This window comes from Neocloeon triangulifer, unplaced genomic scaffold (genome assembly GCF_031216515.1).
Source record: "Neocloeon triangulifer isolate White Clay Creek 2 clone unplaced genomic scaffold, ASM3121651v1 ptg000020l, whole genome shotgun sequence".
In the NCBI taxonomy this organism is placed as follows: domain Eukaryota; kingdom Metazoa; phylum Arthropoda; class Insecta; order Ephemeroptera; family Baetidae; genus Neocloeon; species Neocloeon triangulifer.
The window spans coordinates 70,913-88,254 of NW_026775561.1; the positions used below are offsets into that span (position 1 = coordinate 70,913).

The following is a 17,342-nucleotide window of genomic DNA, read 5'->3' on the forward strand; positions in this document are numbered from 1 at the left end:
GACGATCTAAATGTTTCCATTAAGTTTGATGGAAGAGTTAATTATTTTCAAAATCAAAATTTTCCAACAGACGTTTTTTTTTAATGTTGACCTACAATGGTTGTAATTACTGAAATGCTTTCCGACCTGGAGAAAATTTTCACAATTCAATATATTATGAATCTGTGTAACAAAAAGAGCACGGTTTTTTATTTGAACTTTTCTTAAAAAATCAATAAAAGTTCAGTTAATGGAAGGCAAGATGCGATAAACGTTTTCATTTATTAAACACGACTTAGAAAAAATCTATATTTTCCGCAGATGTTTTTATTTCGTGTATATGCAACCTGCAATGCACACGCGTTCGGCGGGTTGCACGGCGAGACATTTCAAGGGGTTCTGATGACGTTTAAATGTTGCTGGACGAGAGTTGAATAGGCTTGACAGGCTGCATGTGACATAATTGCTGGGGGCGCGCGCGGAAGACTGATTTTGGCCTCACTCGACGCGCGCAATCAATAAAAAGCTGTCAGGCCTTTCGACGCACTCAGCGAAGTCTTTATTTGTTTTTATTTTCGCGTCGAACAAAAAAGGGAAAAGCTGCGTAGTTGAACAAAATATAATCCAATCACTTCAACAAAGGTCACAGTTCAAAGGTCACGCGTCTATGAATTTTGCACCACACTTTCGCGAACTTTGACCTTCGCAGACAAAATAATGACATGGTTTTCTTCAGCACGTCTGGCTGCTGATCGTGAGATTATAAAAATATTGTTCGTGTCACTTTAACATAAAAAAAAAACAGCATTTGAAACCAAAAAGAAATTCGAATGCGTTTTTAAACTTTCTGTAATTATAAATACGTGTAATTATATAATTAAATCTGTTTTTAAGTTTGTCTTGCCGCAAATTTATTGAAAAAATCTAGAAAACTGGAAAATATTTTTCCCATTCAAAAAAAAATACTCAAAAAAATGGAATTAATTTCATATCTCCGATTTCCATCTCTTAATAATTACGTTTCTTGCTGGGGAAATGCAGTTTGGAGGGTTGTCTGATGCTGGCTAATTGCGAAATCCACCCCCGAAGGTCAACCGAGTGGGGCGCATGCGTGTGTCGGTCTCTCGGGGCTGCAAAGTTGAGAAAAGAGCGAGCTCTAGTCGGTCCGCTGGCCTCGTCGCTTCGACCCGATGAAGACCCTCGCAGGGATGCAGCCGCCCCCGCGTCCACCCTGCCGCCGCCGGTGAGTCCCCATTCGCCGCCCCCGACCCCCTCGATCGTCGCCCAAACTTGTTGCTCGGCCTGTTGACCTATGCACCTGCCCCAATCCAATTCTCCCCCACCCCCAACCACCTAATATGTTTTTTAAAATTTAATTTTTATTAAAAATACAAATAATTTTTGTGCATAATTAATTTAACAATAATTTTTAATATTAATTATAAAATACAACCTTAAATATACGCAACCCATAATATAATTTTAAATAAATAATTAAATTAAACAATGAATTTACAATAACTATGAATTTAACTGAATTAATTTAAACTATAAAATTTGATTATTTTTTTTTTTTTACATTTTTCTCTTATTTAAAACAGCACTCAACTTACTTAAATTTTTTTATTTAGTTTCGAGACTTATAATTTTTTTTCTTCATTTTCGATTTGTCCCTTCCATTCTCTGCACGACGCCCAACAAAGGAACTTTTACACAAATCATGCAGCTTTTGCGCATCAGACAAAGGAGATGAGCGAACAATGGCTCGTGTTTCACTGCCTCTCATTATTTGCACAAAACACTTTGGCCAGTCTTCTTAATTAACTCAGGCAAAAAGAGCTGGAGTTTTTTTTTTAAATATATGTAGATAAGACCAAAAATTCCTTACTTTGGAGAGAACAAAATGTTATTTACTCACAGCGGCCTAGAAAATTAAATTACGAAGTAAAATGTTACCTTTGATATTAAAAATATGAGATCGAAATCAAAATATTTGGTGCAACAAATCATCTTTAGAGAACAAAAATCAGAACATTTATTTACTTATTGGTGAAAACAACATGAAGATGAGGTCACTAATTGTTTTAAGTCGCTTTTTGACCATTTTTAAGTTGGAATGATAAATAAATTGCATTTTGTATTTCATTTGAAGCATTACAAATCTAATAAAGAACACGCGATAAATATGGGCAGACTTCAGCAGTAAATTTTCATACAAAAAAAATGACGATGAGAGAAATTGTGGTTTATTCTTTTCAAAATCTCATATATTTATGCGTGACAAGAAATTGCAAAACTTTTATATTTTAATATTAGAAATTTTAATTATAAGTCTTGTTCTAGAATTAATTTCTTACCCACATTCATCCCGATAGTGATTAAAAAGGTGTCATTGTTTAACAAAAACACAATTTTAGCCGGAAAATAACAAGAAAATGGCTCGTTTTTTTACGCAAACGAGAAGCTTTGTTTGATTCAAGAGTTGATTTTGTGCATCGCAGGTGGATTTCAAGTGCAAGAGTTGTTCTAGAATTATCGACTGTTGGTTTGATTTGAGAGTGATCCATGGACACGTTCTCCGTCTCGCACCTGTCGCTAAAAACCTTTTTTTTATTTGAATCAATAAACGAAAATGCCTGAGTCACATTCGTGCTTTTTGGAGCGTGCGTAATTATGGAAATTCGCGCGCGCAGGCAAAACAAAACAAAGAAATTTCACTTGAATTCAATTGCGCGGCGCGAGAGAAAACAAAGAGACGCGTACACGCGAGGCCTTTCCGAATTTCATCTTTGCTGCGTTCCCAAGATTCACTTCAAGCGACACTTTAACCAATCAATCGTGAAACTGTGCCAAGTAGGCCGGACGAAAATAAGTATGAAAAGTAACTTTTTACAGAAAAAAAAACATAAAGAGAAATAAGTTTTTCATTCCGATTAGAAATTCCTTATAAATTTTTAGAAATAAATGTATGAATTTAACAGGAAAACATTGGAAATGTCACGATTTATTTATGCTTTAGAAATTACTGGCGAAGAAATGAAAAAAAGAAAATCTATTCATTAAAATAAGTGGAGAAGATTTAATTAGATTTGCGTTTTTGCGACGAGCCGTGATGAGACGGAGGATGGTGCGTGGAAAGTTGAAATTTGGAGCGAAAATAAGAACGGGCTTTATTGATTTTGGAATGACGTCAAGCCCGCGACCTAAGGGAGTCCCGCTGGTGCTCACATCCCGACGCCGCCGCCGGCATATCGTTTGACATTGCACGTGCAGGTATTCGCGGCCGCACCAGTTTTTCCACCCAGCGAAACACCAAATGTGACAAAAAAAAATCAAGCAACAATGTAAAATAAAATATTTATTACATTTTCTATTACTTATATTCGTAAACGATTTTCTAAAATTCAAACTTGTATTTTGCCTTGGTTTAAGAATTTTTACAAGTAAAAGTTTAGTTGAAATCAAAATTTCTTTGATGTTTTTTTAACAAATAATTTAAGAATGTAACCATGATCGCTGTTCTAACCTAATTTTTATTTAATTTCTTATACTAAAATTTGATTTACAATTTATCTGATATTATTACAAAACCAATAAAAATAATTTATTATTTAGAAGAAACCTCAAATAATTGCGGGGGTTTTTTTTAACAAAAAGAGAAGCAAAATAAGTTATCCACAATTTTACGATACTCCCGCAATGACAAACCCGAGCTGGAAACAAGCGCACTTTGAGAACCGACATGTAAAAACGAGATATGCAGTACACGGTTTCCATTTTATCCTCTGTAAAAATAAAACTTTCCATACTGATGTAAATAACGACTGTGAATGTGAAAAGTGCGGATGTAAAATGGGTTTATATAATTTTTTTGAATGCAGTGCAAATAATCTTAGTTTGTCTGAAATAGCAAGAAAAAACAAAAAATAAATGTATTATATGTAATTTTATATTGTCTATAGTTGTACACGACAGTGTTTAATAAATTCCTGATGATGAAAATAAGTTATTGCAGAAAATTTTAAAAGTTGCATTGGAAGAAAAATATACTTTTCAGTAAAACCGGTGGCGACGAAAATGGTTCTCGGTTGAGGGAGTTAAGAGTTCACTCGCAATTAGATGCAGTCGAGTTGCTGCCGAGGAGGTGCAGCAGCGACCGAGGTACAGTTATTTCTTGAGCGCGGCGCTCGCAAGTCGCGCAGTCAACTTTTAGGCGCTGTGTCAGTCACTTAAGTGCGCACGTACGGGGCCCGAGACCAACTTTTAAAGTCCGCTACGCACAATCCTTCCTCAATCCAACAACAGGTAAATAAATAATTATATTCAAAGCGAGTTTTTTCTGAATTGCTAAAAAATCGGCTCCCTCAGCGGGAATTCCCGAAGGGAAATAATGTATTTATATCCAGATAAAGCAAGAAATTTAATTTATCTGCTGGAAACACGCAGAATGGTGCGAGAGAGGGAGAGAGCGTCCTATTGGTTTATTGACACACAATTACACTAGCTGCGAGTAACTGTAAAAACTCATCCCACAGCATTCACAGTAATGCTTAAATAGGGTAAACGCTGACCTGATTGCAAACAAATGATGATCACAATTTTATTTCGTGCAACGTGCAGAGGCCGCAAGCGTAAATTTATCTCTAATCCAAAAACATAAAAAGCATAGGAAAAGTGGAGAGCTTAAAATTAATTATTTTTCTAAAATTCACGCAGGAAGTATTGAAAATTGAATTTGTTGTCTTCCAGAATGGGTAAAAGTCGAAAGCAAAAACTTTTTCCTTAAAAAAAAGGCATTCAGCAAAATGTGTGATAATAAAACTCGGACAGTTATCGTCGCTATCTCGCCGTCCATAAAAGGAATATTACAAACAAAAAATGAGTGAAAACAATCGTTTTTGAATACAAAACTCGAAGTGAACAACGTCATTGACAAAAGCTCTTAATTAATTAATTTATTCATGTGATTTAGACAGAAAAAATATTCGGCAAAAAGTTTAAAATTTAATTATTCGCCCCTGACCTTGCGACGTCATGAGATAATTTTCTCCCAAGACACGATTGAGTGCAAAAAGAATTGTTGATTGCTGCTGAATTTCAATACAACATAAGAGGGAGTGCGGAAAAAAATGAATAGACCATTGAGCAGTGCAATAATCTTTGGATTCTTCTCGCGAGGCAGGCCGCGGCGCCTCTCAATTGCATCATTACTCGCCCCCTCACATACCTATCCTCCCTCCGCTAAAAGCAGAACATTTCATGTTTATTGAGGTTTTCTAAAACAACAATTTCTTATTGAAATAAAATCTGTATCTTTGGCTGTTTTTCAAATAATCAAATTCGTTATATTCTACACGATTAAATTTTGCGCACGGACTTTGATTTGTTGAGTCGGTGGGACGGAGAGATAGTTATGAACATTTATTCAAACGGCGGCGCTGTCGGTCGAGCCGCGCAACACGAGCTCCATTCCGCCTCCGTCAGCCATGCAGGCCAGTCGAGTGTCCGCCGCTCCGTGGTAAGACCTTTGTTTTCCGTCCCAGGGCGCGGCTCGCCAACCTTTCATTTTTTCGCCAAACCCCGTCGCAAAAAATGGCCTTCGCGTTTTCCTTCTTCTTTTGCCAAGCGCCGCCCCATCGAAATCTATTCAAATTTCGCTGAAGATCTCTCTTGTTTGTCCCTTGTTGAGCCAAATTTTTATAGATTTTCTTTTGCCTTGCCATTGTAGCAGGTACAAAAACTCAGTCTGGAGCAATTATTTGCCGTTAATTCCTGCATGTCAGTGCAAACTTTAATTATTCAATTTTCTTAAAACTTTTCATTCAGATTTGAATTTGCTGTCACTGATGTACAAAATTTCTAGATAAAACATGCACCACAATTTCATCATCACGAATAAGAAACAAAAATTAATACTTTTAAGGTAGTAATTCCTCTTAAGAATTCCTTCTATGTTAAAATAATATCATTTTAATAATTTAAATGTGTCAAAAGATTAAATGAGATTTTATTCTGAAATGTTTAGCCAAGTTTTTTTTTTAAATAAACTGAAACGTTTGAATCGCTGCAGAATTCAAGAAATCTGTCTTTTTAACCAAAATAAAACTCCCTCCAGGAGAATAAAATTTCTGATTTTAACCAATTCTGTTCAAAATTGAGAAGAACCAATTTGCATCTTTGGTGCGAAAGAAGAAAAGATCAGAGTTCATTTTGTAGCCGCGCGGAAAACAAATGAGATTTAAAGGGAAAAAAGTAATCCTGTGAGAGGTCGCGTGCGAATTGCGGTTTCGTGCGGGGCCAATTTTCCGCTCTGCATCTGAAATCGCGGCGACACGCGATTTTCGCTCTCGAGCACACAGACAATGAATCGAAAAGAAAATCGACACAAACCGTTTTCTCGTGGCCTGACATCCATTATCAAAATTACTCTGCGAGAGATTTGCATGGAACTGCAAAAATAATTTCTTCTGATCACGATTTTGCAGAAGTAAATATTCTGTTTTAGTTTTTCTTTCTCAATGATTTAGTTTTTTAATTCTCGGTTAAATTTGACTCGATCGTCCTTTTGCTGCATTCCGAAGCAGTGCCTCTAATTAAATATGGAGAGCATGTAATTGAACGTCCTCGGCGCTTTGATTAGCACGTGGCTCAAGGCTGCAGGTCGATTCAGGTTTTCTGCACAAATCAGCCCCTTTACTCGCTCTATCTGCGTTTGTTTTGTGTTTAATTGCAATTCAATCCCAATTTCTTTGCCTTGTTTGCAAAACAAGAATAAATGCGGAGCGAAGAAAAACGTTCAAGGCCGCGCCGCGTGTTTTTTGCTTATTAAAAAGACGCCAGGTCAACTCGCTGATAATCTTCAACTTCGGAGCAAAAATAAATTTCACATAAAATTGAAAGCGATTTCACTTTCGGTGCGGGTGTTTGGGCATTCGCGTTTCGTCCCAATTCGTCCCCGCCGCGAGAAAAGCAACAATTTAATTAATTTGCGATAAGCATGGGGGCTTTTAATTGCCCGCCTGTGACGCGATAATGGAAATGCTTGTGGGTTTTGCGGAATTTTACGATCCGGTTTGTTTCTGTGGCTTTGCATTTGAAACCATTTTCGCGCCTTCATTTCCAGCCACACATGCAAATGCTCATATTAATTGGAGCCGTGCAGAGAGCAAAAAATTAAATAACCAATTGTGAAATGAAAAAGAAAAATTCATTTGCGTAAAAACAAATAAATGCATGAAGAGGAAAATTTCAGAACAAGAAAAGGATTTAAATTGAGGAAATAATTATAATTATTATTAACCAGTTAAATCTTAGAATTCACCCCCAGGAATGGATTGAAATCAAGTTTATTTAATTAATTCAACCATCAAAACATTAAAATCTGATCCAACATTTGTGGCGCCTTTTGTTCTACAAACAATTTAACTCTAAAATGCTCTCGTTTATCTGCGGTTTCATTGAAAACAAATACACAAAAGCCGCGACATTCTCTTTTGTTTTTCCTGTCGAATTTTTGACGATGAAAGAGAGCGGATGTGTCGGTTGACGCGGCACTTGTCTTGTTGTCCTCGTAAAAACTGACAGTGCAATTGATCCAAAGCCGGCGAGGAAGAAGCAAACTAGTTTTCTTCTTCCTCAACTACACGTTGTTGGATTTTTCGCCCCGCAATGAAAATCGTGTGTTTATTTCTCTGCAACGAGGCTGCGTCACAATGACCTACATTGTTGCGCATCAAAAGAAAAACGAATCAAAACCCTGAAACGAGGGTGAATTTTGTTCCATCTATTCTTTGAAAAAATGAGCTCATTCTTAAATGAAGTAAACAATGAAATTTCTACTGAATAATTTTTAAATTTGAATACGCGTTTGTTGCATCAAAATTCAAAAAGTAAATCTGGCCTTGCGATGCACCTTTGACGAAATCGGCGCAGTTTGCCGTCGTCATTAATCTCGCCGTCGGCTCATGTGACGTGAAAATTAGCCCCCGTCAGCAATTTGGCGCATGAGCCGCTGCAGATTTACGACCGACTGGAATTACAAACGCTTTGTCTTTTCTTGATCCTCTTTCTTTTTTAATTTTGTTTTGAATTTGTCTCGTTTCAGCTGCAACAGCAGAGGGATGAGGACGGGGTCGTGGTGCACGTCCACCCTGGTGGTGGGTCTCATCTACCTCTACATTTTGGCCGTGGAGGAGGTGATGGGCCAGCAGGCCGACACCTTCGGCAACAGACCCGCCGGCTTCAACTCTCCGGACCAGTTCTACCCCGGCGCCGCACAGGTTGGCATTTTTTTTGCAATTTGCGAAGAAAATATTTACAAAAATCAACGATCAGATCAAAATTTCATTTAATTCGCCCAGAATCAAGTAAAAATTATTAATTATTGCAATGAGGAGAATTGCCAACAATCATTTTACTGCAAATATTTTCTGATCAAGGGAAAAAAGTGTATTATTTATTTCATTATTTTTATTAGAAAAATAAGCAGAAAAATTGCTTTGCTGCGTTAAAAATTGTGAATAAAACCATTCAATTTATAATTATGCTTGATTTAGATAGAAATAAATGAAACATTTTGATGCCTCCAAGCCCAAAAATTCATTCATATTTTTTTGGTAATTTTTTGTATAATAATGATTTGATCTAATCTTTCTCATTTAAATTAGAGCCCCGAGCAAATAAAAAACCCTTTTCTATGAAATTAAATAAATACCAACAATGGAGGCAAAAAAAATAGCTTAACATTGGATTCTGGAAGACATTCTTTTTTTTCGCAACGCGTGTAATCGGCTTTTCTTGAATACTTTTGATTGGAAATGAAATGAATGTGTTTCAGGGCCAGGGTTCCGTGTTCAACGTGCCTGTGGGGGACGCGGGGGCGAGCGGCCCCGCCAAGCAGTTCAGTTCGAGCGGCGCCGCCGGATTGCCGTACTACGGGGTCGACTTCAAGTACCACAACTACAACGAGCTGACCGACTTTTTGCGCACCACCAGCTCGCAGTTCCCCAACCTCACCGCGCTCTACTCCATCGGCAAATCCGTCCAGGGTGAGTTCTCCAAAAAACAATTAACTTGCTCGCTTGCCAATCTCCAGCACGTGCGCAATTCCAGAATTTATTTCAGTCCTGCAGCTGAAGTAATGAGCTCTGAGATTGAAACCGTTCATTTCTGAGCAGTTGGAAAATTCCACCCTAGCAAGAAATCGACGCAGAGAATTTTGTTTGTGTATTCCGTCCGCGTTGGTGGTTCGCATTTCAGGGGTGGGCGCATTATTTAGGTCACGTGCGGAAAATCAACTCGGAAAGTTTGCCTAAAACGAAATTCGTTCCCTCTCGTCGGAGAACGCGCCAGTTTAATTAAGTTTGCTTTTTTATTTTCAACCCACGGTTTCTTGACTGGTTATAAATTTTCTGAAACGGCAAAAGAGATTCTATACAATATAGTTTATTAATATTTAATCAACCGCGAAAAGAATAAATAATAATAAATTACTTGATTTTGTTCCCCACTCGATGATGGATTTCGCCACACGACAGGGGTTGTAAAAAAGCTGCCCGTCGTCCATAAATCACCAAACTTTGGCTGCAGAGGTGAAATGCTTTTCAATCAATCAATCGCCGGCCGGTTCCATTAGTCGAAGAATTGGCGCAAAACGAGTTTGGAGCAAGCAGAAAAGCCACTTCTTGGGTTATTCCGATGAAAATTTGATGCGCAGCGTTTGAAACGATATTTGTCGCAGCGGAAAAACAAAAAATCGTGGCCCAGTTGGCAAAATGCCTCCGGACCAAAAGCAAGCAATGGAAACTTATAAAAGTGTTGCCGTCAAAAGCGAAAGGAAAAAAGCGTCTTTAAAAGAAAAAATTCAAATCACCAAAAATAGCAACGAGAAAATCGAGAAATTAGCATAATTTGAAACTTTCGCATTTTAAATTCCGCAAGTTTGCTTCAATCGGAGTTTTTCAATGGAAAAAAGGTTTTGCTCGCTAGGGACTGATGCACTTGCGACGGTGGCAGTGTCAAGGCTGTTGTTGCAAACAATGGCGCGGGGGGATCATTGACACTGCAGGCAGGGTGCGTGTGCTGAGATTCCTAACGGCGGCCGATCTGTCCCGTTACCATCGGCAATAACCGGATTAATAAAATCGGTATGCACACCGCGCGCGTCCCAAGGAAAATTACTAATTGAGCAGCACCTTCGCAGCCACTGACCCCGGCAGGCCGGCCGCGCCAAACTCGTTTTTCCCCAAAATTCACAGAGACCGGTCGGTGCAGTCGAATCGTTTCCTTTCGATGCTCCTTTTCATTGCGAGAGAGACACGAGGCATATAATATTTTGAACTCGCCTTCTAGCCTAATTACCGCAATTTTTCACGGTCCACGCGCTTATCGGCAGCGCCAAACTGCCGCTACTTGTTTTGCTAACAGTTAGTTTGTCAGTGCGAAAATCAGCGCTTGCTTACTTTTCGTTCAAATACTCTTTCAAAAAAATATTTTGTACGGGAATATATTCGAAATTATCTAATAAAATGATCAGTGTTTCCCATGTGCATGGGTAATTATTAAAAATAAAAAAACTAAATGGTTCTTTTTAGAGCCAAACACAAATTAATTCAATTTAATCCGTATAAAATCTAAAGAATTCCAGTTCTTATGCAAGTAAACCAAATAAAGAGGCTGAAGGCAAGTTTCTTTTCTCCAGTTTTATTTTGGGCATTCACGAAGAATAAGAAAGAACTGGTGATTGGACTTGGTTAATAATAAATTGCTTATTTCAATTAATTTGTGATTGCCAAAATTGAGACGATTTTTTTATAATTAAATTGCTTTCAAGCATTAAACTATCATTATAATGTTTCTGACAAGTCAACAAAGATTTAAGTTTATATTTTTTGCTTCAACGCAGAGTATATTTTTGGCCAATAGGTTTACAGATGGAATTGCTCCAATGAAACCCGCATTTCTTTTTTATTGCAGGTCGCGACTTGTGGGTGATGGTGGTGTCGGCGTCGCCGTACGAGCACATCATCGGCAAGCCGGACGTCAAGTACGTGGCCAACATGCACGGCAACGAGGCCGTCGGCCGCGAAATGATGCTGCACCTCATCCACGTGAGTTCATTCAATTTTGGTCAACAAATTGACACTTTTGATGAAAACGGGCTTTGAAATAATCGTTTTTTATTCCAAATCAAAACCGACCTAGAAAAATACAAAAAAAATCAGCAAAATTCAAAACCTCAAATTTGTTTTTTAAATCTTAGAATTACCAAAATTTGTTGGCACATCATAAATTTTGTTATAGTTTTAAGATAAAAAAACTTTTGTTAATTTTTTAAATTTTGCCCATTTTATTTGCATTGTTCTTGCTTATATTATGAAAAAGGTTGCAGAACCGTTTTGTTTTTGAATAAAAAACCTTTTTTCAACTTCCCTTTCGTTCATTTTTCGTTTTAAATTTTGAAATAGTACCTGGTGACGAGCTACGAGTCTGACCAGTACATCCGGTGGCTGCTGGACAACACGCGGATCCACATTCTGCCGTCGATGAACCCGGACGGGTTCGAGGTGGCGCGCGAGGGCACGTGCGACGGCGGCCAGGGTCGCTACAACGCGCTCGGCTTCGACCTCAACCGCAACTTCCCCGACTACTTCAAGCAGAACGTCAAGAACGCGCAGCCCGAGACCGAGGCCGTCAAGGAGTGGGTCTCCAAGATCCAGTTCACCCTGTCCGGCAGTCTGCACGGCGGCGCCCTCGTCGCCAGCTACCCCTTCGACAACACCCCCGCGGCCAGTAAGTCCACCAAATTCATTTCAATGCCAAAATATTCCAATCGAGTCAAGTTTTGACCCGGAACAAAATTAAATTGGAAGCTGCGAATTTTACCAGTCAAAGTGCGCGTCATGGGAAGCCAAAAAATCATTTAAGATTATAATTTCGGCATTGCAGGAATTTTTATTTCCAACCATAGAGCAAAAATTTGAAGAAAAGCACATATTTTTAACACTCGAGCGTTTTTAGTAAGTTTCTCATAAGATTTAGAAGGAAATATTAGACATAAAATGTGCAAAATTAAATTTCCCACATCTTTTGTTCAAAACATTATCTTGTAAGACAATTACCTTAGGCGGAAAATCCATTGTACTAAAACTTTAAAACGATTTTTTCCTAATTATTATTCAGAATTATTTGTACATTTTGTACCAAAACGATTTCCTACAAAATTCCTTTCTTTAAGGCCATATTTTTTTTTACTTTCTACAACCAAGTAGAAAACGTGTTCAAGTCAATTAGAACCAAAATTTCGACTTCATCCTAAAATAAAAATTTCCAAACCAAATTAAATTGAGGAAATAAAATGATTTTTCAGCTTCTCAATAAAGTTACTTTGACAGTTATAAAATTTAGCCTTTTATGAAATTTGTTTCGGATCAAATTTGATCTATTTTGACTGGGTTAACGCAAATTCCGGGGAATTTGTTCTTAAAAATTCTTCTTCTTTCCTGCTGCAAAAGAATTGTGCAAATCTTCCGCTTCGTGCTCAGGTATTTTTCTACCCTCAAAGCCGTTTGCATTCGTCTTAATTTTTGTATTAATTTTTTTGTATAAATTTCCAGGCCTGAGCAACTACAACTCGCCGCCGTCGGTGACGCCCGACGACGACGTGTTCAAGCACTTGGCCCTGACTTATTCGAGCAACCACGAGGAAATGCACCGCGGCGAACCCTGCAAGCCGGGCACGCCGTCCTTCAACCAGGGCATCACCAACGGCGCCGCCTGGTACCCCCTCACAGGCAATCCAACCAAAAATTCGTCATTCGAAAAAATAATCACCTTTTATTTTGCGTGCAGGAGGAATGCAGGACTACAACTACGTGTGGTACGGCTGCATGGAGGTGACCATCGAGATGTCCTGCTGCAAGTACCCGCCCAAGTCGCAGCTGCCCAAGTTCTGGGAACAAAACAGACTGGTCTCAGCACAAACATACCAATTCGTGCAGAAATTAAACTAGAAATATTTCAGCCCCTGGTCAAATTCCTGGCCGAGGCGCACCGAGGCGTGCACGGCTTCGTGCAGGACGAGAACGGCAACCCCATCGAAAAGGCCTCGCTCAAGGTCAAGGGTCGCGAGGTTGGATTCCACACCACCAAGTACGGAGAGTTCTGGAGAGTCCTCATGCCCGGACAGTATTCTCTCTCCGTAAGTACAACCCAAAAAACCCATTTTGAATTTATTGTTTCAAAAAATTGCTTCAGTTCTTCCAAAGAACATTTAATTCAAAAAGAAAGCAAATTGCAGATGAAATTGAGATTAAAGAAGATGATTAGCAAAGTTCTCCACAAAAACTAATAGTTAAGGCCATTAAGATAATTTTTTCAAGCAGAAAAATGGGGGTCACTGCGCAAATTTTAGAGAAAAGTTTACTTCAAAGTTGAAGAAATGTGGTTTTTTACAGTATTTGAGTTTCCGAGAAATTCAAACTAATTATTGAGCACTTTGAATTAATGGTTTTCTTGAAACAAATATCAGGATACTTTGTATTTTGGTTTGGTTCTTAAACTATCTATATGGCCATCGGAGATAAAATAAGGTTTTACCAAACTGTGAAATAATTTGGGTAAAGATTTGTTTATCTGCGTTTAAGGTAGAAGGTCAATAATTACAAAAAGTTTTATGTCCCTTGAAAATAGGCAACCTGACATAAACTCAAGAGATAGCCAATTTTCATTTTGCATCAGAAAACAAATTTTCAAATATTTTGAGGTGTTTTAAAATTTTCATTGACTGAAAATAAAGAGTTAAAACATAAGGAAATGATCATACTTGAAACAAATTGAGCAGCTTATAATTTTTATTGCATTCCATTCAAATTTGAAAAAATAGGTAGGAGATTTGATCTAAATTAAAAATTTGTGACCGTTTCTGTTGCAGGTGTTTGCCGAGGGGTACTTCCCGCGCGACGTCGAGTTCATGGTGGTGGAGCAACACCCGACGCTGCTGAACGTGACCCTGCGCGCGGCCAAGGTAGGTCAGGGCCCGAGGCGGCGTCCGGTGGAGACGCCGCCGTGGCTGGGCGGCAGCGGCGCCGGCAACGGCATGGGGGTCACGCGGGGGCCCTCGCACGTGGTGGGCAACCGCGGGGACATCGGGGACCGCACGACTAACCCTGGTGGCGGCGCTACTAACCCCCTGGCTAACCCCTCTAACCCCGTCACCCCTCCGCAGAGCGACGGCCTCGAGCCCTACACCTTCTTCAACCCCGGCTCGTTCGTCCCCGCCGCAGCCACTTTCGCGCCCTCCGTGCAGGCCTCCTCTTCGGCCGCCTCCAGCGGGCCCCTAACGGCCGCCCTGGGGGCCGCGCTCCTCCTCCTCTTTGCGGCCAGATAAATTACGTCTAGTCAAGGGACCTTTCCATCGCAGTCTGCAAACTGTTCATTGTAAAAATGTTCAACCGAATCTCAAAGCTTGACAAACTGTGCTAGCCAGATTTAAACTAGTCGTTCAAAGTTTCACAAATAATATGTAAGCAATTAACTTAAAAAAAAATGTGCAATTGCCGATGAAATTAATCAAAATTGATTCCGCGCAATGTTCTTATAATATTGAACCCCTTTTTCCGGGTTCCAGTTTCAGATTTTGTTAATTTAAAGTGGATATCAAACTGAATCTACCTTTTAAAAAACGAGGCACAATTAAGTAAAAATAACAACCTCTGCGTATTGTCTTGGTGATTGATTATTAAATTCCGTTGCTATCCACTTTGAAGAGTTATTGTGTCAAATGGGTGTGCAGCTAAACCACTCTCTAACGACTCTAAAATGCTTCCCCTGCTCTCTCTTGCTTACTTTCTATGAATGTTGAAGCTCTAGAATGTAAAACCAAAAGCCATATACGCGTAGATATTTAATCCAGAAAGCACATTTAAGGAAGACTCTCCTCCGTTGAGCAGTGCGGGCGAGAGTGATTAGCTTTGTAAGTTTTAAACAATAAGGAACCAAGTGCCTTTGAGAATTGTAACACTACTACACCAAAACCATTGTTGAAGATGTTGATATACTGACCTGTTATTTTGTAACAAAAGTGTGTAACAAGCGCAGTGGCTAGTCCGTCGGTTTATTTTAGCTTGGAAAATAAAACTGAATTTGAAACTAATCGAGGGTTTGATCAGCATGATGCATGACTAATCACTACTTTTGCTTCAAAAGTAATTTATTCTGGAGTTGTAAATAGTCATTGTGGACTAACGAAAATCAGCAAACACTCATGATACACTTATCTAGTTGGATAAAGAAGAAAAAACGCATGAAGTTGGCACCCAAGGACAAATCACCCTCACTTCCACCCCCTCACCACTCGCGGGTAATGACACAAACAATAGCAAAGTAGACACTCTCACGTTTCCACGAGACTGACGGATGAGGTAATCAACCAATTCTTCTTGTTCTTTCCATTTTTATGTACATATTGCATTCTGTAAAATACAATTTGTGTTTAATAATTTCCCAATTGTTCCAATTTGACTTAATAAATATTAATAATTTGATGAAAAAAATTGCAGCGTTCTGACGGCTTCTACCGACCTCCCCAGGGACCGCCGGGCCCCAATTTCTACCACCCGCAACACGCCAACTTCCAGAAACAACCGGTCGACAACAACGCTGGCATTTTCTCGAGTATTAGCACCGGATTCAACAGTCTCGTCAGCAACATCTTTGGCTGAGGCAACTGATTATTTATGGACCAACTTGCCTATTACTTTACTTGAGCAGCCAAAGATGTTGTGGTGGGGCCTGAGGGGGGTTCGGGGGGAGGGTGGAAATTTGCACTGAGACCATTTCCAAGCATTGTGTAATTTAAGTTATGAACAAGAGTAAATATAAAATGTGTTTTTATAGAGAAAAGTGGCATTTCATTTATACCTATACAATCACGATTCCATGCCGATTTGCCTTGCGATTTGGAAAGCAGCCACGAGCGAACTGAGCTGGACGCTTTCTTCAGTGCCCAGCGCCAGGCGCTCCTCGATGCTCGCCAGTTTGATCAGCACTTGAATTCTGATCTTGGCAGGAAGTTCGACTGAAAAGTTTCAATTTTTAAATTTATTTTTATTAATTTCCTTCCAAGCTTACTTCGATGGACATAAAGATGCACCTCGGTCAAAATGTCACCCAGGGCCAAGCCTTTGTTCACCTTCAGTTCTTGAATGTCTGCGATGTGAGTGCATTAGAAAAAATTGAGGGTGCTTAAGTGAATTTACTTTTGTAGGCGACTCTAAATTGCTCGTTGAGCAGCCACTTGACAATGTTCGCAATGTCCGAGCGCAGGGGTTGGCCGACGCACGAATAGACCGAGTCTTCATTGACCTCAGGGTAGGCCATCGAGGTGCTCTGCAGGATGTTGAGCACCTTTCTCATGTCGCCGTTGGCCAGAGTCAAGAGGGCCTTCTTGCCATCGTCAGTGACGGCCAACCTTGGCGATTCAAAAGAATTAATTAAAATACAAAATCAATTATTTCCACCATTATTACTTTTCCTGCTCGATGACGTGCTCAAGCCTCGGCAGCATTTGGTCGGTGGTGAGGGGGCCGAACCTGAATCGGGTGCACCGCGACTGCAGGGCGGGAATAATTTGGTTCAGGTAGTTGCAGATGATGCAGAACCTCACGTTGTCAGTGAACTTTTCAATGACTACAAATTATAATTTATACGAATTTCAAAATTATTTTCAATGATTTTTACTTCTGCGGAGCGCGTTCTGGGCGTCGTTGGTCATGGCGTCGGCCTCATCCAGGATGATCAGTTTGTGGCCTTTGTTGAAGATGGTTTTGGTGCTGGCGAAACTGAGAATCTGGCCACGGACGATGCCGATGCCTCGGTCGTCGGACGCGTTCAGCTCGAGCACCATCGAGGAAAACTGGGCCGGCGAGTACCGTTGGCGGGCGCACGCCAGAATGGTGCTGGTCTTGCCTGTGCCCGGCGGCCCGTAAAACAACAGGTGCGGCAGCTGGTCTTCTTTGATGAATCGGTTGACTGAAATCAAATCCAGGCAATCAGTGATTCAATTAAAACAAGGTAATAAACGCACTCGTTTTGATGATGTCTTCGTGCGAAATGAGACTGTCGAGAGTGCTGGGACGGTACTTTTCAACCCTGAAATTTTAGCGTAAATCGTCAACAAATTCAGAATTTTTCCAAGATTTGCGTCAAGTACATACCAAGGAAGGTTTCCCTGCGTTTTTTTTCCTTCAACCATTGCGAAAACCTGATGAAAATTGAGTTTTAAAACGTAAAATTCGCGGCGGGTTCTCCCGCGATTTTGAATTGCACAGCTGGACGATGGTGCTGCCACCTGTGCTGAAAGGTTC

At 39.8% G+C, this 17,342-nt stretch overlaps 2 protein-coding genes across 5 annotated transcripts; one reads left to right on the top strand and one right to left on the bottom strand.

Annotated features, from left to right (window-relative positions):
• The first annotated feature begins 1,140 nt into the window (after nt 1–1,140).
• LOC132204080 (carboxypeptidase M) lies at nt 1,141–15,794 on the top strand. 4 transcript variants are annotated; one of them, XM_059632334.1, is made up of 11 exons: nt 1,141–1,222; nt 8,084–8,258; nt 8,816–9,026; nt 10,954–11,087; nt 11,445–11,769; nt 12,594–12,770; nt 12,829–12,947; nt 13,001–13,177; nt 13,910–14,002; nt 15,259–15,398; nt 15,537–15,677. In XM_059632334.1, the coding sequence occupies exons 1-10, from the start codon at nt 1,170–1,172 to the stop codon at nt 15,388–15,390; spliced, it is 1,596 nt and encodes a 531-aa protein (XP_059488317.1). In that variant the 5' UTR covers nt 1,141–1,169; the 3' UTR covers nt 15,391–15,398; nt 15,537–15,677. The 4 variants fall into 4 exon arrangements, with proteins under 4 accessions (XP_059488317.1, XP_059488314.1, XP_059488318.1 ...); XM_059632331.1 differs by lacking the exon at nt 15,259–15,398 and having other exon boundaries at nt 1,143–1,222; nt 15,537–15,794; XM_059632335.1 differs by lacking the exons at nt 1,141–1,222; nt 15,259–15,398 and adding an exon at nt 4,131–4,284 and having other exon boundaries at nt 15,537–15,794.
• LOC132204083 (replication factor C subunit 5) lies at nt 15,170–17,340 on the bottom strand. Its single transcript, XM_059632339.1, has 8 exons — nt 17,193–17,340; nt 17,063–17,127; nt 16,717–17,007; nt 16,506–16,665; nt 16,236–16,447; nt 16,108–16,185; nt 15,898–16,054; nt 15,170–15,449 (listed from the first exon to the last, which is right to left on the bottom strand). Exons 1-7 carry the CDS (start codon nt 17,228–17,230, stop codon nt 15,906–15,908), a joined length of 993 nt encoding a protein of 330 aa, XP_059488322.1. The 5' UTR covers nt 17,231–17,340; the 3' UTR covers nt 15,170–15,449; nt 15,898–15,905.
• Nucleotides 17,341–17,342: the final 2 nt, after the last annotated feature.